This window comes from Podarcis melisellensis (genome assembly GCF_964234715.1).
Source record: "Podarcis melisellensis genome assembly, chromosome: 12".
Classification (NCBI taxonomy): domain Eukaryota; kingdom Metazoa; phylum Chordata; class Lepidosauria; order Squamata; family Lacertidae; genus Podarcis; species Podarcis melisellensis.
In genome coordinates, this window is record NC_138544.1 from 42,235,002 (window position 1) to 42,257,076 (window position 22,075).

Here is a 22,075-nt window from a genome sequence, read left to right on the forward strand (position 1 = left end):
TACTGCATTTACTTTAGCCCATGGAATTCATTGGTTGTCAGACTCAGAACCAGATGTATCATTAGGCAGAATAAGACAACCATTTCAGGTGACAGATACTTTGGGGGAGGGGTGAGAACACGGATGCAGCAATGCCCTAGCTGTCCTCTTCTGTTGGTGCGTGGCTTTGGAATGACCTGCTGCATCATTGTGTAACCAAAAATCATGGTGAGACAAATTGCTGTTTTATCAAGGAACTAATGCTTGATTCTTATTACGTCTGAGCAATCTGAGCTGAACAAATTTATATTCCAAACCAGGTTATGTTGTCATCATGTCTAACTTGGCGTTCGAAGAAAATACAGTCGTACCTTGGAAGTCAAACGGAATCCGTTCCGGAAGTCTGTTTGACTTCCGAAACGTTTGGAAACCAAAGTGCGGCTTCTGATTGGATGCAGGAAGCTCCCACAGCCAATTGGAAGCCGCAGAGGCCCTGTTGGATGTTCAGCTTCCAAAAGAACGTTAGAAAACTGGAACACTCACTTTCGGTTTTCGATTGTTTGGGAGCCAGAAAGTCTGACTCCCAAGGTGTTCGGGAGCTGAGGTACATCTGTACTGGAGGCTAGCAACCCAATGATTCTATGCAGTTTTCTACTTTTATGAAAAATAGAGCTAGTGAATAGGTATTACGGTCCAGTCGACTCTCATCTTTTGTGCAAGTTATGTTCTAGGGATAGCATGTAAAGCCAAAATGACATATAGTCAAAACAGCCCTTTAAACACCAGAAAATGGCTTGTAAAAAGCACAGTGCAGCATTTACTGGTTCCTGGTGACTGCATTACTTAGTCTGTGCACTCTCTAACTGTACTTCTAAACACTCTCTCTGCACCTCTGAACACTCCCAAGGTGAGTGCAATGAAGGGTGGGATTGCTGATGTTTTCCCTGCAATACCCACCCACCCCCTTTTCCCCAGCCAAGCACGTAAAGCTGAATTCACACCAGTTTAATGTGCATAAGTTGAGAGTCAGCTTTGTAAGAAATCTAACATTCTTTATCTGGTGGAATTGCATGCAGAATGTGTTTGACATGTACTGGGTCCACCTTCAGAAAATTTTCAAAACTTGTACACTTTTTTGTTTTGTGTAACTGCAATTTACTCTACTACTTCTGGCTGTGGCTTTCAGAGACTCTGAAATATAGATAAGCCCCTGTGATCCTATATAGTTCCTGTGATTAAGTATACATATTTTATTTGTTTTATCTTATAGATGAGAAATCATTAAAACGAAGGGCTTTGGCTGCAAAATTGGAGGCAAATATAAGAGATCTTCAATCTGCTCTTCAAGTAGATAAACTAGAAAAACCTAAATTTGAGAGTGAGTGCAAAGGCAAATTATATAGCAGACACATCTTTTGCTCAGAAAATAGTTAATTACACAGTCTTTTGTCCAGGGCTTTTTTCAGCTGGAACTCACTGGAACCCTTCTGGCCCCTCCCAGTTCTGGCCCCTCCCAGTTCTGGCCCCTCCCAGTTCTGGCCCCTCCCAGGTGTGTACCATTGCCTTTATAAGAGAACAAGGAAAGCACCTTTTTCTAGAAAAAATACACTGCTTTTGTCAACCAATAGATAAAACTATAAAACATGGTTAAACGATGTCCCACAGTCATCAGAGTGTTGGATCAGTTGCAACAGGAAACCATCTATGTCAGCCCTTAAATGCCTGCTGAAAAATTTGTTCTACCAGTTATAGCTTTCCACAATGGTTAATTGTTGTCTCCTGTTATCTTTGTTATATTATTTTTATTATGCTTAATGTATTATTGCTATAAACCACTTTTATACTCTTTCTTTTTATGATATAGCAGTATATAAATATTTTATAAACAAATAAATAGAAATACTTAACTACAAGAATGAGTTGCAGCAAGCCTCTTGCTTGTGCATACTGCCCTTCCCCTTTCACACTCACAAGGTGGAACTGCTCATGGGTGTGAAGCACAGTGATATCAGAACTCAGGGAACTGTAAACGTATCTTTACATATGTTTTCTAAGCATGGTTAAATTCAAGTGTTCTCATCTGTGGATGCTGACTTGAGTCGAAAAATTATGTAGAGTGTTTACATACATTTATGAGGGTCGCTCATTAAAGATTTCCCCTGACCCACTTCCGGTTATCGCAGGAGGATGAAATTGCACTTATATAATGATACATCTCTCCACAGGTAACGTGGTAATTTGTAGCTCTGAACTCCTAACAGTTGCTCTGCTACAGGTGCTAACGTGGAGTAATGTCTGATAATGGTACCAGTTGAATGCAGAGTGGTCATCAGCATCCTGTACTTGAAAGGGTGCACACCACGGGAGCTATCTGATGAGATGAAAAGGACTTATGGGGAGGATGCCCCATCGTATGATGTAGTCAAGCACTGGCATTGCCTGTTCAAGTGTTGTTGGACTTCGGTGGAAACTGCTCCCATTCCTGGGTGATCACAGTCTCCCATTGATGAAGACACCAAGTGGAGGCCACCATTTTGGAGGATTGCTACATAACCGTTCACCACCTAGCTGCAGATGTCAAGATCAGTGTGGGCTCTGTAGAAAAAACCCCATCCATGACCATTTATACATGGGAAAGGTGTCCGCACGGTGGATTCCCCGGCTGCTGACGCCTTTCCAGAAGCAGGAACGAGTCACATGCTCACAGGCTCTTTTGGCCATGTGTCACAAACCCATGATGACTTCTTTGCCAGACTAATTACTCAGGATGAAACATGGGTCCATCATTATGACCCAGAGACTAAATCCCAGTCCAAGCAATGGAAGCACTCTGTTTCACCACTTCCAAAGAAGGCACATGTCCAACTGTCAGCGGGCAAGGTCATGCTCATGGTCTTTTGGGACTTTTCCATTCCACCTTTAGTTGCAGACATGGAACTGTTGCATGTCACATGTCTGTTTACGTTCCAGCACAGCTTGCTGGGAACTTCCATTGTGTGTATAGCTTTTGCTTTTCACTGTCTCTCTGAGGAGAACAAAGGGAAGCGACATGTTTTCTTTGTCCTGATTTATGCTTAATAAATCTGCAGCTTGTAGTACGTTTCCACAAGCCTCACACCTGTTCTGTTTGCGCAGTATGCATCTGCTAATATAGCGTGCTCAGGCTTTTGAATTCTGAGTCGCTGATTTACATCACACCAGAGATCGGGGGATCATCACGGCTGGAAAGGCATGATCCAGCTGGGAGCTAGCCAGCTGGCATCTCGACCCCCGAAGGATGCCAACACATGGAGCAGTGGTGATGGATTTCCTGGTAAAGGGTGCCACAATTACCAGGACATACTATGCTTCACTGCTGCAGAAATTGAGGAAGGCCATCAAAATTGAGGGGCATGGTATGCTGACCAAAGTTGTCCACCTCCTGCAGGATAATGCCCCGGTTCACAACTTGCATGTTTCTCAGACGGAAGCACAGTCCTGTGGCTATGAAGTCCTTCCTCCCCCCCCTTATTCTCCTGACCTCACACCATCGGACTTCCACCTCTTTCCAACCATGAAGTTATTTTTGAAGGGCAAGCATTTTCCAGACGATGAAATGCTGATTTCTGAGGTCATGTTATGGCTTCTAACACAACCTGCCAACTTCTACAGACGAGGTCTCCACAGCTGCATAAAACAATGGGGGAAGTGTGTGAATCTTGCTGGTAGCTACATAGAGAAGGACTAATAACTGTGCCCAGTTAAGTTAAGGGACACAGGTGGCGCTGTAGGTTAAAGCCTCAGCGCCTAGGACTTGCTGATCGAAAGGTCGGCGGTTCGAATCCCTGCTGCGGGGTGCGCTCCCGCTGCTCGGTCCCAGCGCCTGCCAACCTAGCAGTTCAAAAGCACCTCCGGGTGCAAGTAGATAAATAGGGACCGCTTACCAGCGGGAAGGTAAACGGCATTTCCGTGTGCACCAGAGCAGCGATGTCACACTGGCCATGTGACCCGGAAGTGTCTCCGGACAGCGCTGGCCCCTGGCCTCTTAAGTGAGATGGGCGCACAACCCCAGAGTCTGTCAAGACTGGCCCGTACGGGCAGGGGTACCTTTACCTTTTACCTTTAAGTTTGTCTCAGTCCAAGGGAAGTACATCAGGGGAAATCTTTAATGAGCGCTCCTCGTATATACACACATCTAAAAGGTTATGGAATGTCCTCTGGGAACCAAAGGAGAAAGGAAAGGCTTTTTACCATGAATTCCTGTTACCATTTTATCTTGGAGGGCATTCCACCCACCACTGTATATTCCAGCAGACTATGGTTATCCTCCTCAGGCTTATACCGTTGTATACATTTCAATGAAGTAGGGAGGGATTCCTGGGAGAGTTTCTTTCTGGTTTGTTTCATCTCCTGTCTCCTGTTCCTTCAGCTGTTCAGTATTGTGCTTCAGTTATGACCTCTCCTTCAGGTTTTTTTTATATAAAAAAAGATATTATGGCTTCTTTTGTTCTTCTATTCTGGTAGCCCTTCCCAGATTGGGAAGATGATCCACATTTTTGGATCCTGCCTGCTGTCCACAGGGAAATACTATCTTGAAGGTTCTGGAGTGTGCTCCAGGAGTCACAATGAACAGGAATTTACAGGAAAGCCTCCCTTTCTCTACTTCCTCAGCTGCAGGTTTATCTGCAGGTTTATTTTATACTTTGCATTGATGAAGCTGATGTATGTTCTATTGTAGCAAAAGGAAGAACAAAATAAAAAAGTTGAAATGTAATAGTAGAGAGGTATTAAGTGGCTAGCTGTTTTTAGTCAAGGTTTAATGGGTCTATCTTGATTGAACATCACGAGTGACTTCCTCCTGCCTCTCAACTCTTTCATTTTCAGCATCTTATTTACTTTGTCTTTTCTTTTGGGAAGGATTCCACATCCTGGGGATTGGATGGGGGATCAGTTAATCTCTTCAGTGCTACAATGAAGCAACTGGAGGTCACATGCAGCAGCCCAAACCCAAGATGTGGTGTGGTATCCTGTGGCCACAATGGCTCTCACCATATGAATCTGTATTGCTATGATATCAAGTATTTAAATTCTCCACAGCAGGGTTAATCTACAAGTGGAATATTCAACTGCTGCAAGGGACTGCAAGTTTTGCAACATGGTTGTGTTTTTTAGGGGGACGGGAATTGTATATTGGACCTATTTCATCTTATTCTCTCCATAACATGCAAATAATCTCTCTCAGTACCAAAAAGCGTTTTACGGACAACAGGCAAACGGAGACTTAGTTCACTTGAGCCATCAGATCAGCTCGCATTGAGACCACAACTTTCAGGGCTGCAGATACACATAAGTAAAGTACCTGGTAAGTACAAAACGTGTTATCTAAAGTATCGTGTGTGCTTCCAAGGATGCTCCTTATACTGTGCATTATTTGATATGGTTACTGAGGACCCGAATGAGGACCCGTGACGGTGGCAGGAGAGCAAAGAACTCTGGGAACTCTAATCTTCTCTGTCAGCTAAGTGTTTTTATCTTCAACAACACTTTATTTTTACTTCTTTACTCTTCCCTCCTATATCCTTTCACTTTCTAGTATTGTGTGTATGTCCATTTTCAAACTTTACTCCTTTGTTTTCTTTCCTCCGCTGAGGTTAAATAAATAAAAACACACACACACAAAAAAACCCCCACCCCTCCTGCTTCCCGTTTTGCTTTTGCTTTCCCTTCTCATTTCCTTGTTTCCTCTATTTGACTGCAGGCAAGGCATTTTGTTGTTGTTGTTTTACTACTGATTATTTTGGATCCTTGAAGTGCCAATGGTTTTTCTATCATGCAACCATTGGCCTTCTCAACTGTCCTCTTCCATTACCGGCTCCTTAGCAACGGTTGCTGCCTCGTTCCCGTTGTGCGATTCCTCAGCAGCGTGTTCTGCTTTGCACACAGTTGCCTGTTTATAACAGCTGGTGCCTGGCAAAACATTACATTTCACAAAAGGGTGGGATATTATGCAGTTGCAACAAAAGAATAAGGAGAATGTTGTTTGTGATGATGATATACTCTCAGATGTTTTTCCCTAGAACAAACATTGAAGGCAGGTTGAAAGATTAATAATGAGACAAGGAGTGCATCATCAAATTTCTTGCTTCATTTGGTTCTAATTGTCCATTTGAAATATATATATATTAGAATGCATTACTAGGTGTGTTTTTAAGTTTGCTTTATTTGCTATGTATAAATATTATTGTGTTGCCTTGAATGTCTATTTTGATATGAGTAGAGGAATATAAATGTGAAAAGTTTATTTACACATTAAACAATATAACATATTCAGAAAATTAGCATGATCTTACTGAAAGTGGTTAAAAGTGTCTTGTATAAAAGTAATATGAAATTGCAAGGCTGCAGTCAAGGATTTTTGTTGTTTTTGTTTTTATCTTTCACTTAGTGATTAGTTTGATTGAAGCTGGACATTTAGGTTCATGAAACAGAGTGCATGTTTGTAATATGCCTGTTCACTCTGAACTCACACTTATGAAATCTATGCTTGGGCACAGCTAGCTTCAGAAATTTCTAGAATGTAGGCAAAGTTATTGATGTTTAACCTTCTCTCACACAAAGGAGAGGTACTTATGCCTTAAGAGGTGGGGGTTTTGCCTTCCTTCTTCTCAAGCCTCTTCAAGCCACTGTGTGGACAGATACCATGGGGTATTGCAGTTATTGAGGTCACTGGCAACTATGTCACAGCCACTAAATGTCAGATAGGAGACCAGATGGATCTAGTCGAGAAAACTATCAAAGGGGGAGGAACCTGGTAGAGAAAATAAGAAGAGACAATGGCTGCAGCAGTGGTTCAGTTCAGAATGACCATTTTGCAGACATGGAGCACTCTATCCCATGTTCTCTCCTCTCTGGATAAATTATCCTGCTATCAGCATTATGAACAGTGTAGACTATCGTCTTGGGACAAACCTGATATGGTGCAGTAGACCAATTCATCCTAGACAGATTATTCAAAGTGCCCATTATCATGATAGTAGAAATTATTCAGATGTCCAGGAGAATAAGCCCTCTGGTGGAGATTGTAGTTAATTGAACAGCAAAATTATTGTTGCTCCTTACGTTTAGTCAGAATTTCCTTTCTTGTAACTTGAATTCATTGATTTGGGACTTATCCTCCAGAGCAGGAGAAAACAAGCTTGCTCCATCTGCGATATGACAGCCCTTTAGATATTTGAGGATGGCTATCATATCTCCTCTCAGTCTCCTCTTTAACTGGCTATATTGCTTTGATATATTCCAATAATCTTGTCACAGTGGATAATCTAGAGAAGAACCTTGCCTATAATTTGTATAATGTAATTCCAACCCCCACCTGTGGAGCCAAAAATGAAAGCCTATACAGGTAGAGAGATAACAGAGACTGAACTGAGGAAGAAGATTTGAAGATGTTTGTTTAATATTTGTAGGCTGGTAGATCTTTTGTGAATATAGTTCACTGGAGAGATCCCCTCTGCTATCACGTTGGTTTTTCAAATTACTTGAGCAATTTTCTATTTTTAATGCAGTTCCATTAGTTAAGGCTCTGTTTGGCGTCTGCTGCTTTCAAAGTTATCAGCTGGATGATTGCCTGAGGGAGCAGAACAGTCTTCACTGCTTTTTGGATACACATCTGTAAATTACACTGAGCTATGGGTTACAACTCAGTTGCTTTGGACTGGTACTATAAATAAGTCAAAGGACAGCTTACCTATCAGGATCCAGCTGACTATAGTAGAAAATCATTTTTCATGTATGGAGAAAACTTATTTGTGTCAACAGTTAACTTTATGTATGAATATTTTCCTCCCCATTGTGCAATGGGAACATATAGTGGCAAACAGAATCAAGCGTGATAGCAAAACAGTAGATGCAGGATACGATACGACAGTCCAGGAGGAGCAAGACCAACTTCTAAGTAAGTCTTATACATGCTTACCATGCTCCCATGTAAAATGGGACACTGTTGAAAATCAACTTTAAGGAGGTAATGCACATTTAACCATAGCCTTTATTTTGACAAGGTATTAACTCCACCCTTTAAAACATTTATATCATTAGGATAATATTGGGTTGAGGAATTTTTGAATCTGATGGGTGGTGGTTGAACCTTTTAGATAAACCACCATGTGCAGTCCCTTCTACAACATGCACAAGATCAGTGGGTATAAGAAAATCTACTGCATCCTGCTGCTAAAATTATGTGTGCACATGGTACTTACTCCAGCCAACAGAATCTCAAGCATATAGAAGGCACATAGTCCTGATATCACCTGGTGGGGATTTGGTACTGACAGCACTGTGGGAAACTTAAACATTTCCAAGGTAAATTATTAACTGTGCTGTTGAAGGACCACATATTTTGACAGAGAACAAATATTCAAGAAAATATGAAATAACATATCCATTAGTCATGCAAATATTACTGTGCAGTTTAAACCTTATTTTATAGATTAAAAACAAATTACTTGGTATCTTGTATTCTTTGCAATTTATTGGTTGTGAACTGTCAGTTGTTAGGCTTTATATTAATAAGCCCTTTTCTGTGTCTGTCTTTGCAGAGAGGGACATAGAACTGGCATTAAAAGGACGGCATCTGGAAGAATTTCCAGAGAGCAAAGTATCTTTGCCACAATTGGATAGTTCTTCTTACCTTCATGCAAATTCACATAGACTTGCTTGTAAGTAATGATTAGTATACATGATGGGATATGGGCTTGATGAGTGAGTAAAATATGGGGTCCTGATTTAGGTAGAGAACAATAGAGTATTAAGACCAGTCAACAGACAACCTGCCAGACAAGTGTAGATTAAAGCATTTTATTATTTAGCAAGAAAAATTTGACAAACATCCTCCTCATACTACCAAAGCTTAAACATTTAAAAGGAGAAGACATTTTTACAACTCTGGAGGTGGAACCTCTCAGTCAGAAGAGCTTAAGACATACATTTCATAGTTTCAAAGCTTCTCTAGACCTTGGCTTGATGATGCCAAACTTTTAGTTTTCAAGTTTGGATCTCACCTCAACCAATCAGATTCTGCTGATGGTGCAGAACTGGCTAACCTCTCCTATTTTTATGTCTTAGTCTGCTTGTTAAGACCCTTGCCTCCATCTGATTACTTAACATACCATATTTCATATCCTGTCCAGAAAAATATAACAAACACTTCTAACTTCACTAGATCAATTTGAAATTCATCCTTCCCCCTTTCCAGAAGCATTTAATCACCAGACAAGCTGAAACTTTCAATACCATTCACAAATTTGGTAAATGTAAAAGCCTAAAAGCAGTTAGCAAAGATTACCCACCTGCAGTTTTGGATAGTGGATATGCAAGAAAAAATAAATGTTTTTAGAATGTTTTTTGAATTAAGTAAACAATTTGTTTTGTTTCAGTGGAGGCTGCAATGCAAGAAATATTAGAGTTTAACAAGAATTTACTTCCAAGCCATAGAACAAACCTGCAACAAGCATTGCATCTTGCAAGTTATCAGTTACAACAAAAACAGCTACAACAACAACATCAAGCCAATGCGCTTGGTAAGGAATGGGTTAATTGTGTACAAATATGGCATTCAGACTCTTTGTTACATTTCCATTTACCCTGTGAGTATGCTGTTATCATGAATTATTTGATTATTTTAATCAAATTTCTGTGCAAATATTTTAAATTACTTACATCTTTTTTTTTTTTAAAAAAAACCACTTTAAAGTAACTTTTCCTGATTATTTGAACTGGTGTCTTCCTGAATACACCCTTGCATCTCATTGCAATGTGATTTTTAAAATTTCTAAGTTATTTTTTAAAACAGAGATGTTAAGATGTCTTGATGTTAAGATGTTAAACAGAGATGTCTTGATTTCTCACTGTATTTTATTCCTCCCATCTCCATTTAAATATTGTCCTATGTCTTAGAATGCATTACTTTCAAAGACCACCCAGTGCATTCATAATCATGATGATACCTCCCTCTAGATCAGTAAGCTTTTCATAGGAAGGGGTGGGGGGTGCCCTGTTCTCCAGACTGAATCTGCCTGGTGCGCAGTAGAGTCTTTTCAAGCTCCCAAGAGCTTGACTTTTCTGAGCTTCTTATCCCTCACCAGCCCAACACATCCTTAACATGGATGAGAGGCCATTTACATAGGGATGGGAGGGGGCAACTGTTGATCCACAACTTGAGTGAAAGCTTTGTATTTTCATGGCTTGGGGCAGATACATGGATTGGGCTGTGTGTGACAGCATAGTTACAGAAAGACAAACTGTGGCAAGATGCTCAGGCCTGCTGCAGCCTTCTCAAGTACTGCTGCCATAATAAAGACAAGACACAGCAACACTGAATAGAAGGGCTGTTTTAGTGTTCGTCCATTTCACTCCTATCCATATAGGGAAGGCAAGGGCCAGGGCCAGAGAGACACCATCTCCTCAAGGAACAAGTTCTATGATGGCACACTTTCTAGCATTCATGGAAAGACCAGAAACCTGCAATGAGATGAGCCAGAGGTGCAGATCTTTGGGGCACTAAATTCATGTGAAGTGGGGGACATGAGACACAATTTCATTCTGCCAACACTACTTCCTTTTTAGTTTATGGGGTTTATCCAATGGAATGGGTGTTCACCCTGTCACGAGAAACTAGACAGGAGCAGACTTGTGGCAAGTAGGCTGGACTCCCTCAGTTTTTCCTCCTGTCTAGACACAGACAGTACATTCCTCCTGGCTCTCCTGACTCAGCTAGGTTTTTTACTAGTTTCTGAACCCCCCTTTTTTCTTTTGGTTTTCCTTATCGTCATTTTTGTTTTACAGTTCTTTGTCCGCATGTTGTGGTTTCTTCCACACAAAAAAACTTTCTGTTGCTCTGTACGTTTGGTTGTTCTGCTTATTTGCCACCCTTCTTTTATTCCTTAGTTGTTTACTTACATTACTTATAGATAAATTTTCCAGAACGGTTGCCCTTGCCGTGGCGCCAATGGTCATTCAGGCATGGCAGCCCTCTTTTGGTGCACTCTATTTCTTTCCCTCAGCAGCCTCAATGGCTGCCACCATTTATCTTGGGTCAGAACTGTATTTATTTATTTTGTTGGTGTGTGTGGTTGTGTCCTACTTGTGTGACTGGTAGTGTGGCGTTTGCGTTCTCCTGCCCTGATTTAAAAATGGCTTGGCCAGCTCCTCCTGGTTTGCTTTTTTTTACACCGGCAATGGAGTGAGTGTTCCTATTATGTCCCTGCCTGACTGCTTCTATTTGCCTTTAATATTGAGCCCTGACTGCCTCCTGGTTCACTTTGGAGGCGACAGTGCCTGCCCCTCATCGTTATCCTCCTGGTTGGCAGCTGTGACAAGGAGTGTGTGTGTAGCTGCTGTTTTCCTCCACTCTCAGTCCACGGTGTGGCAAACAGTGTGTGGTTTGGCATAAGGCTTTTGCCTGCCTCTTTTCTCCTGATCCATGGAGTGCAAACCTTTGGGGCTGAATTTCTATAATCTTCCTCTTAACGATAAGAACAACAAACATTATCTTCCCAAAACAGGAGATGTAGAACACCATTGCTGTTCATTACTGTAGCTGGAAACCTGAAATGCTAACCGGAATATATGGCTAGATGTCACACATTTTTTTTCCATTTAAAAAAACTATTATTTTTTGCTTTCTTAGGCTTGCTTTTCATTAGAATTATTGGATTGTTCTGTCTCTCATACAGACTGTTTTGTGTTTTAATTTTCAGCTGACAAGTTCAGAAATATGCCATTATTTCCCCCACCACCACCTGGGACAGCTAGGTTCCAGGACTATACTATACCTGTTCAAAAATCAGGTAACCTATAAAGTTGGCTGTATAAAAAAAATATCCCAATTTGGGGGGGGAGTGTATCTCATTCATACTGTAGGTTGCATTTGTTCTAGTATAAACCATGTTTGATAGTAATGTTCCAAGGGAAGGGCATGTTCAAGGTGTTATACAAACAATTACAACAGAACTTAATTCATAAAATCTCTGAACAAAATCCTAGCATTCCTAGCTGAAAATATACTCCTCAAGTGTCAAAAGTCAGGGTAAAGTAGTGGATCATGGCATGCTGTACAATTAAGGTACCAGACACACCTCTGTGGGGACGGAGTCCCGCAATTTGTGGACCACCACAGAGAATGCCTTCTCCTGAGCAAGCACCTCATGAGGGTTTATAGGGAAAGAAGCAGTCTTTCAACTACTATTTGGGGCCTGAGTCATTTAAGGCTTTAAACACTAATGTGAGCACTTTAAATCAACCCAGGAAACAAGCTGGTTCACAGTGCAGCTGTTTTAATACATGGGCTATATGAGATCTAAATGAAACCAGTCAGTAATTTTGCTGCTGCATTTTAGACCACTTAAAGTTTCCAAGTCATATTCAAGGGCAACCTCATGTAGAATGCTTTGCAATTATCCAATCTGCAAGTTAACGTGTTAGCCAATTGCCCTGTTAAATTTATTGTCCCATGCTGCCTCAGAAACTAATAAGGGAGGGAAATCATTTGACTTGATAAAGAAGATTCTTTTTGCTTTCGATCAGTGGTTCCCAACTTTTTTTGGCCATGCCCCACCTAAGCATCTCTAAAATCCTGATTCCCACCCCACCCCGTGACACATACCGCTAATTCTTATTATTCCAAAAGTATACTCCTATGCACATGGAGGAAGCCTAAAAGGCCATTAGCTTGGTCTAAACAAGCTTCAAAATTGCCCCCCTTAAAAATCAAATTGCCCCCCTGTGAGGCATGTGCACCACTTTGGGAACCACAGCTTTAGATTTATTAGGGAATGGCAGACTGTGTCTCTGTAGTCTACTTGATACATTTATGCATTCATAGTCTCTCTCACACTGTAGTCACCAAAAATTGTTATATAAACTGTTTCCATAAAAGTGATTATAATTATTTTTGATCAGTTACAAAGACATTCCTGTATTCAAAACAACATTGTGTTTTTATATATTTCCTATGCAGGATGGGAAACAAACCAGTTACCACAAAAAGACTACCTCCAAAAGCTTGCATTATTAAAACGAAAGATTTTGGGGCCAGAGATGAAAGGTAACGAATCTCAGTGGAAAAGGGTTCTATATTCACTTTGGATTTAAGAGGGCAGGTTATCTTCTAAAATTCCTACAAAATGTCAAGGGAGGAGAAAATGTCTCTGTGTGGGTTGGCAGAATGGAAACCTCATACCACTGAAAGGCAAGAAATTTCTGGCAGCTGCAATTTCTATACTGCACTTTGCAGGGCAGTTTACAATATAAAAACACCAGAATACATAACATAGTAATAAACAGAAACAATACCTCCACCTACTTTAAAAGGCCATAGAGTGTTTAGTTAGCCAAAGGCCTGGAAGAAGAGGAATGCTTTTGCCTGTGCAAAATGAAGGCTCCTCAGATGATGATCCTGTTAGATTTGTAAGTCAGTTGGCCCATAACCTGTTAGACTTAGACCATCTCACACTCCTGCCAAACTGCTGCTGAATCTACTACACATACATATATTCCTTAGAAAAAGGGAGGGTGGATGAGGCATGCTTTAGGCTTGGACTGTCTCTAACAAGCAGACATGGGGGATGGGCTGCTCAATACATGGCCCAAGCAGTGCAATTTCACATTTTTCTCCAAATTACACGAACAGATTGCAGGATCCAGGCCAGTTCATATGGGGAGAGGTGATCCTTGAGGTATTGCAGTCCTGAGCCATTTAATACTTTATAGGTCAAAACCAGCATTTTGAATTTAGAAACTAATTGGTAGCCAGTGCAGTCAGGCCAGGATTGGTGCTATATACTCAACCTGCCTTGCCCTGGTGAGCAACCTGGCCACTGAATTCTGCACCAGCTGAAGTTTCTCATCTGTCTTCAGAGGTGGCCCCATATATAACACATTGCAATAATATAATCTAGATGTTACCAGAACATACATGACAAGTGGCACTGCATTTGCAACATATGAAAATGTTAATTTTCATATTATGGCAAGTCAATTTAATACTATAAAAACTAACCCTTTCAAGTATACAGATAAAATTAATAAATATCAGGTAGACTTTCAAATGGTATGACAAAGTAATGTGGATTTTATTTTGTTTTGTTTTAATAGGGGGAGGTCCTTCATCAGTCACTCAGGGAGATGTTCAAGATCAAGTAGAGGTAAGTAACTATAGCTTACCCTAGAAAAATTAACATTTGTGAGATTAAGCCGGAGGACATTCCTTGGTAGGGATGACTCTTCCTATTGGGTCCTAAGAGCCTTTTCATCTTCTCTCCAAGAGGAGGAGTCCTTCCCATCAGACTGACCCTGCCTGTGGTCAATGAATCTGAAACTGATGAAACACAGATATTTTAGAGTTATCCTGTTAACAAAGCATTCAATTCACAATTGCAGCAGAGCATTCAGTTCACAACTGCAGCAGGCAACAGATAGCAAAATGAGATTTGCATATAGTAATCTAAAATGTAATCTTAAATATAGGTGGATTAACTCAGTTGTAAGTACCCTGAATAATTGTGTTTCATTTTTTAGGACCCAATTGTTATTTCTGGAAAAGGATGCAACCCCTACAGAAAAGAAACCACCTTCCCAGTCATAAAGCAAAGTTCAAAACATAAATGACCTTATTATTGCGTTTTTAGAGACTGAGTCAGTGATGCAGCCATCTTATAAAATTCATCTTTGCTGAACTGTGAAAAGGAAACATGAAAACCTATGCTGTTGTATGAATTTGTTCTGAGAACTTAATTGTACTGGAACAGCAGTTAAAATATATGATACCTGAACCACCAATGCTCTAATAGTAGTAATTTTTAAAAATTGTTTAGCAGATCATAACTAGGTTATTTGTGACCAAAGCTACGTACATTTTTATCTGGCTATGGTACAACCAACCCCATAATCAGATGTTTGAAACCAACCAGAGCCTTCGCCCTAGAATTGATCACAAAACACAACTAGATGTTAGAAGTCATACAACACCAACAGGGAGTGAGTATTCCTGTAATTCATGTTAGCTAAAGTACAGAAAATTGCACTATACACATGGTTAGGTAGCCTAGTTATCAATCAGTTTCAATTATGCTAAGTAGTAGTCTTGGTTCTTTGGATATGGGGGATAGCATCAGCAATATTGGATTTTATGTTCCTGAAAAATAAAGGTAGCTTCTCCTCCACCCCATAACAGTGGTGGGAAACCTCTGGAGCATAGGCCTAATTAGGCCTGCCAGACCATTTTGTGCATACTACACCCAACTTTCCCTGGCTTGACATCAAATATGGTGTCAGATGTGATAAAGTTCAAGGTCCAGTTAAAAGGAAAAATCAGGACTACACTCTTAAGTATGCTCCCAGTTTTTCCTTTATATCAAATGGCCATGCTTAACTGCCTGGCATTTGAATGCTCAGTTTCAACTCAGTGATTATTTCTACCTTCAACACTCACAAAGATCATCTACAATTCAAATATATCAGGCTACTTGGTCAGCCTTTTCCAGTTGGCACACCGACAGTCACCTACCAGTACATACAATGACAGTGCCTGACTTGCTCACCTTGTTGCAAAGCGAACTACATGTCTCAAATCAAACACTTTAAAGAGACAGGCCTCTGGCACATCCTCTGTTTTATCTTCCACAGGCCACCCGCCACTTTGGTCTCAACCCCTTGTGAAATGTTTCTAAAGGGAGTTATTCTTCAATGTCCTTCAGTGGCTGATCATTTGCCCTCCTGCCTGCAGGGGTTTCCCTTCAAACCACTATAACAAGTCTCCCTCAAAGTTATGTATTTTAAAGTTCTTTCTCTTATGGCAGTTAGCTCAGCTCAAATATTTTCTGAGCTGGGAGCCTTATCTGTAGCTAAACATTTGAGCACATTTCATAAAGATAGGGCAGTTCTGAGGATGGACCCATCATTTTTGTCTAAGGTTTGTCAAAGCTGCATGTGCAGCAAGAGGTGATCCTATCTTCCTTCTGCCCAAATCCTAGGCATCCGTTAGAAAAGGCTTGGCTCTCATTAGATGTTCACAGAACAGTGAATGTATAATGTACATAAACAGAACAAAGGACATTAAGTCCACTGAATCCCAGTTCAAATCCTTTCACCCTTCCACAATGGGTAAAAAAGTGTCTGCAGCCACACTCTCTAGAGATGGATTAGGGCATACATTGATATATCCTATGAGTTGCTTAAACCTCCCAGATCAACAAATCTGGCAGCGCGTTCCACAAGATCAGTGGCAACAGTGGCTGCCTTTTCTTCTAATGTCTCTTAAGTAGAAATCATTAGAGCAGCAACTGGTCTGTTCCTAGGACTATTATGAGGCACTATAAGATGGGCTTGTTTGCATCAGCAGAGACCACCTTTGGTCCTGCATCAGGTCCTGCCTCATTAATTATGTTGCAGGTGGACCCACCCTAATAGGGAAAGCCATGGTATGTCCCAACCCAGTGATTGCACGATGACTGACTAGTATGAGTGGTACTCACCTGAAGAGTAGATTTGTGAGGTCATCACTGGGGCCTTTCACTAATATGGGCTGCAACTAAAATTCTTCCTATATAGCACAATGTTATGGTTATTATATTTTGAGTTAAGCTATGGTTGATATTATTGATATTGTTGGGAAGTGTGCTTTTTGCTTGTTTTTTCCTTACTTGTAATGTGAGAGTCTGATGATGGTACAAGCTTGGCAAGTCTGCAAACTGGGAGCCCACCCACTTCCTAGAGCTGTTCATTCCTGCCTTCGACACCAGAGGGAGCCATAGCCCAACACAGTGAATGCATGGTGACCTCACAAATCTACTCATGTGAGTACCAATCATACATTTTCTTTCACTGTGCTTAGAATGCAGTCCTGACTTTTCTTTAAAAATTGTTTTATGCTATTATGATATGGCGTGCTCTGGTCCATGGGGTCACGAAGAGTCGGACACGACTAAACGACTAAACAACAACATTATGATATTTTTATTATTATTACTGTTGTTATTTTTTTAACCACCCCTCATCTGAAGAGCACAGGGGAGTTCACTACATAATTATGAACTGCTTTGGGACCCAAGAGCCCACAGATATGCTATTTATTCAGAATAAATAAATACTTGCCCCAAAGCAAGTCCAAGTTCTATAGTGATTACTCCCAGCATTAATTCTGCAGCATTAATTCACCAAACAAGTAAATATGGCTTCAATCTTAAGCCCCATCTGGGAGTAGCAGGGGTGAGTAGGGCCTACTCAGAGCAACCAGGATGGAAGGTGGAGGCAGAGACAGATTTTGCTGTAGCAGCTCTAGGCCATCACAGGACAGAGGCCCAGAATGGGTTCACTGCCAGTAGCCAAACTAGTTTAGGAACCAGCAGGTCCCTTAGTGGCCCATTTCCACCCCCACCCCCCAAAACACCCTGGTACAGGGCTTTACTGGCTAATAGAGCACTAGCAGTAGGTTCCACATGCCCTGCCTTTGACAGGTGCAGTGAGGATCTCTGGATTCACATCCCATGTCACACACCCCAGCATGGTGGATCAGGGCGTAGGATTGCACTTCAAGTGTCAGTTTCCTGCAGCAGTTGGAAAGAAGTATGGCGTAGCAGTTTCCAGCAGCTGGTCTTCTTTGGTAGGAGATAATCACATTCAAACCTTGCTCAGCCATTTAGCTCCCTCTCAGCCAATAGCTACTTTGCAAGTGAGTGTGAGGTTAACCTCTTTCTGAGCTAATTTTAAGTGTTAGAAGAAAAGGAAACCACATAGAGAATTATTAACAGTTTAAATGCAATATGTTACTCAGAAGTTGTGGGTGATGGGAAGAAGGGGGGTGGGGAGGAAACCAGTAGAAAGTCCATGTAAGAATATGTTTGAACACAACTGGTTCAAACTGCAGTTAATTGCATTGGACTGAAAACATCAAATCCAGGCTTGTGATGTGAATGTCTTAACCCACATGTGTGTCTACCACTCATGTATTTCCTCAATATACAGCTCCGAGAGGGGTAGGACCCTTTGCATGAAACACTACATGTGTCTGTTAAAAATGTGTGTGGCTTTAATTCTTATGCTAAATAACTTGCACACCAGGAATTAGAAAAAGATTGTTTATTACACTTAACTAAAAGAGACCATGTGTTTGGATGCTGCTGCAGAAATCAATATGACTATTCCTTTGGGGTTTAAGTACAGTTTGTCTCCCACTATGTTCTATGAAGGGACATGGGTGGCGCTGTGGGTTAAACCACAGAGCCTAGGACTTGCCGATCAGAAGGTTCGAATCCCCATGACGGGGTGAGCTCCTGTTGCTCAGTCCCTGCTTCTGCCAACCTAGCAGTTCGAAAGCTTGTCAAAGTGCAAGTAGATAAATAGGTAATGCTTCAGTGGGAAAGTAAATGGCGTTTCCGTGCACTGCTCTGGTTCATCAGAAGCGGCTTAGTCATTCTGGCCACATGACCCGGAAGCTGTATGCTGGCTCCCTCGGCCAGTAAAGTGAGATGAGCACCGCAACTCCAAAGTTGGCCACGACTGGACCTAATAGTCAGGGGTCCCTTTACGTTCTATGAAGAGGACTTCGCGAGTGAGGTAATAATGTAACACTCATGTCTTTTGTACCATTGTTTACTTATTCCTGCTAGTTTTTCCTTCTCGAGATGACTTTGATATGACCTTAATTTTGGGGGAAACACAACTTTATCTCTACAGTTCCTGAAAGCAGTCTTCATAGTCTATTTGAAGTCTGCTTCCTGCCAGGAGGAGGTTGTTTACTAATCCTTGTATTGCCAGGTAGATCTAGGTTTCTGATATTTTCTACAACTCATTGGGGTCAGGCTGTTAGTTGCTCACTTAGAGGTCATCTTTAAGATAAGAGCTTGTACCAGGGTCACAGCTAGTAACAAGTCTAGACTGGGCCCCATTGTTACACAAGAAACTCTTGCCACAGAAGATATTGCAAGAGTGAAATTTGGTATCACTTTTCCAGGACACAACAATGCACATAGACACCATGGGGCTATAGTTATGTCAAAAAAGTAACATGGACATCATCACACACAGGTCTGGGCTACAAACTCTAATGCTAAATATTGCATTTACTTGGAAGTAAACCCTGTGAAAATTAATGGGAGTCACTTCTAAAGGGTGATGCAGCCTCTAAGCGTGTTCATTCAGAAGCTTCTGAGATTAACCTTTTGAATGCATGTACTGCCAGGGTTGTAGGCAGCCATTAATACGCTCCCCAACTGTAGCCAGTTTTGGCATGCCCAAGCTTGAGAGCACCTTCACTCAAAGAACCATTGGGCTTGTAAGTTATTTTTCTTTTGAGTGCAGAAATGCTCTCCAGGCCTCACTATGATTGCTTGACAAGTTTCTGATTTGATCTGATTAGTGCCATTGATAAATTGCCTCATATGTCCAGAGTACTCAGGTGTGTTTTTTTTGTCCCACTTCTTGTCATTCTTATGTTGATTGTGGGTGGCTGCCTATTAGTCATGTAAACAGGTGGAGGGGGTGTGCCAGGCTGAGAGCAAAATGCCCTAATCCAGCTGCAATCCTGCCTTCAAGCTTAGAGAAATCTCACCTGAGAACATATTCACTCCAAGAAAAATACCCTTTACAGGTAAGCCCAATTTTTCTCTCTAGTGTTACATGAAGATTAGATTATTGTTACTGTATAACTAAAACCAGAATGTTTCTCCTCAACATTTTGATTGTAGTATTTATTTGCAAGACTTTCTCTTTTTAGAGATTCTTAGGTCCAGTTAGTATGTTTAGGATTAAATTTCAAAGCTGCTCCTCAATAAAAAACTTTTGTATTATGTACATAATAATTGTTAGGACTGATATATTTTGTGTTCAGGTAAGTTATTTGTAGTAGATAACTCAAATTGTTTTTACCTCAGTCTGACAGGTTTCTTCAAGGGGTACTAAGTTACAAAGCGCAGAAAGGAAACTCAGGTGTGATGTTTTAAAAGATTTTTTATTTAATAAATAACTTCCATGATAGCACTGTAAAAAGTGAACATTTGTTAAAATAAAAGGCACTTAAAATAAGAATGTGGATAGTATAGAACACATGACAGAATGGGCAGCGGCAAATATACATGGCACATCAAACAATGTTATCTCAAAACTGAAAGTCATGTTACATGACAATTGTGCAGTCTTAGCTACAATATGAAGGTAAATTTACAGCCAAGACTGCAAAAAAGTTGTTTTTACAACAATCATCTTACACAAAATGAAATCAAATACATTAAAGAAAAGGGTGACAAAGCACCAGGCTTTAACCTAAGCAAAAACATTAGAAAAACCACCACCACTGACGAATTAAGGCCCTTATGCATTCAGAAGATGTATTGGCAGACTTTTTTCTGTACCAAAGTCAGGATTTGAGTTTACAAAGTAAAATTCTTTTTCGGTCACCATGCAGCAATGTCATAAAAAAAGAATGGCACAGTATTAAAGCTATTATTCTGAATCTATTTTTTCTTCCTATTTCTTATACATCACCCCTGACAGTTTAAAATGCATCTGTACATATTAAATTGTCTTTTACATCATGATTTCTGTCTCATTAAAATTACTGCATCAAGTAAGGTTAAATCTTGCGAAAAGTCCATTATTCACAAGCTAAAGTTAATTTTGTAATTTACAAAGAATTATTTGGTTTGCATTTTAACTGTGCAAACCAAAGCCCTGATGTGCCTATGAAGAAAAAGAAAAACTGATCTAATATTAATACTTAATGGCTAGGCAGAACCCTTATACTGGTTACTTTAGCCATTTCACTCCAGATACAGGTCAGAAAGGCACCATGTGACCTTAGTTAAGGAGGCTATGCAGTGTCAAGTTTTCTTACCAATCTCCTGGCACTATTTGCAAAAAGGAAAAAAAAAACCTTCAAAAAATAAAAACATACTGTACAGTTTTAAAACCTGCATAGAAAACAAACCTATATGTAATGTATTGAATTAGTAAATTCATTGCGATATTGCTCTAAAGCTATGTTACCGTGACTACAAAACTGCTACATTGCATACAGTGTTGTGGAGTTAGAAAGCAGTTGTAGAATTAGAAAGCAGTTTTCATTTCCCCTCATATTTAGGATTCACCACGGTTGTCACTGCACTCTTGTAGATAGGATTCTCGCCCTAGAAGAAAAAGAATTATTAATATCACAAATGACATAAGAAATCTTACTGTAAAAGTATTTGAAGCAGCTCATTTACTGGAAGCAATTCCACACACCGTCAAAACAATCCAGAAATCCATGTGCATGTTTGACCCTCAACTCTTGCAAAGGATTACTGGATTGCAACAGGCAAGTACATAAAAAAATAGCTAAAGATCATCTAGCAGCTTTAGCTTTTATGAAGCATCATGCCTTGTATACTTTTTTAAAGAATATGTAAGAGGGTTAACACACATGGATGGCAATTCGATAGAAACCTACACCTGCTACTGTAGTGAAAGCTATGAAGGATTTAGGCACATGCTTTTTAAGGACAGGTGCTTTAAGCATTTCATATCTTTCCTCTACAAAAAAGGTACATGGGATTGTTCCTGGAAAATGGGTTGCATTTGTACCAATGCAAAACAAAATGGTGGTATCAGGACAAACTGATTGCAACCTTATTATTCACAAAGCCCTAAGAGAATGGCCAAACAGAGGCTATGATAATAAGACATACAGAAACCTGTAGCTAATAAAGGCCAATGTTTGTCATAATTTTCATTTATAACAAGAATTGTTCATATATTTTATTCTATGAGACACACAAAAACATAGCTCAATTGTGACCATAGCCATTCACATCTTTAGTTACTCAAGGACAGTGCTATCGAAGTAAGTGAACTGGGTGGGCTTACCACTGGCAACCCCTGTGCTACGGATAATGTTTTCACACCATTAGAAAGCCTATTATAAGCAGCTTTGAATTGAATTCATAATTTCTGCATGTCTGCGTGTGCCTGCCAAATGGTCCTTTATATAAGCATGCAACACATCCATACACATGCATGCCCTGGAATTATTGTTTATGCAGAATTCAGAATGTTTTAAACTAGGTGGAGAGAGGGGGAGCACATAATA

At 40.4% G+C, this 22,075-nt stretch overlaps 2 protein-coding genes across 8 annotated transcripts in view; one reads left to right on the plus strand and one right to left on the minus strand.

Annotated features, from left to right (window-relative positions):
* Positions 1-14,793, plus strand: part of CCDC7 (coiled-coil domain containing 7) — a 154,177-nt gene extending 139,384 nt beyond the window's left edge. For 5 of the 6 annotated variants that reach the window (XM_081931346.1, XM_081931349.1, XM_081931351.1 and 2 more), the window contains 9 exons: positions 1,250-1,357; positions 5,201-5,320; positions 7,829-7,912; positions 8,556-8,675; positions 9,393-9,536; positions 11,715-11,804; positions 12,974-13,060; positions 14,110-14,159; positions 14,533-14,793. In XM_081931346.1, coding sequence (XP_081787472.1) covers positions 1,250-1,357; positions 5,201-5,320; positions 7,829-7,912; positions 8,556-8,675; positions 9,393-9,536; positions 11,715-11,804; positions 12,974-13,060; positions 14,110-14,159; positions 14,533-14,622 — 893 coding nt within the window. In that variant the 3' untranslated portion in view covers positions 14,623-14,793. The remainder of the gene's footprint in view (positions 1-1,249; positions 1,358-5,200; positions 5,321-7,828; positions 7,913-8,555; positions 8,676-9,392; positions 9,537-11,714; positions 11,805-12,973; positions 13,061-14,109; positions 14,160-14,532) is intronic. The other variant, XM_081931350.1, reaches the window with a different exon arrangement.
* A 5,148-nt stretch (positions 14,794-19,941) lies between these two features.
* ITGB1 (integrin subunit beta 1) overlaps positions 19,942-22,075 on the minus strand; it is a 34,080-nt gene continuing 31,946 nt past the window's right edge. For both annotated transcript variants that reach the window (XM_081931670.1, XM_081931671.1), the window contains one exon: positions 19,942-21,134. Coding sequence is in view for 1 of the 2 variants with exons in the window: in XM_081931671.1 (XP_081787797.1) it covers positions 21,069-21,134 (66 nt within the window). In the remaining variant the exon portion in view is untranslated. The remainder of the gene's footprint in view (positions 21,135-22,075) is intronic.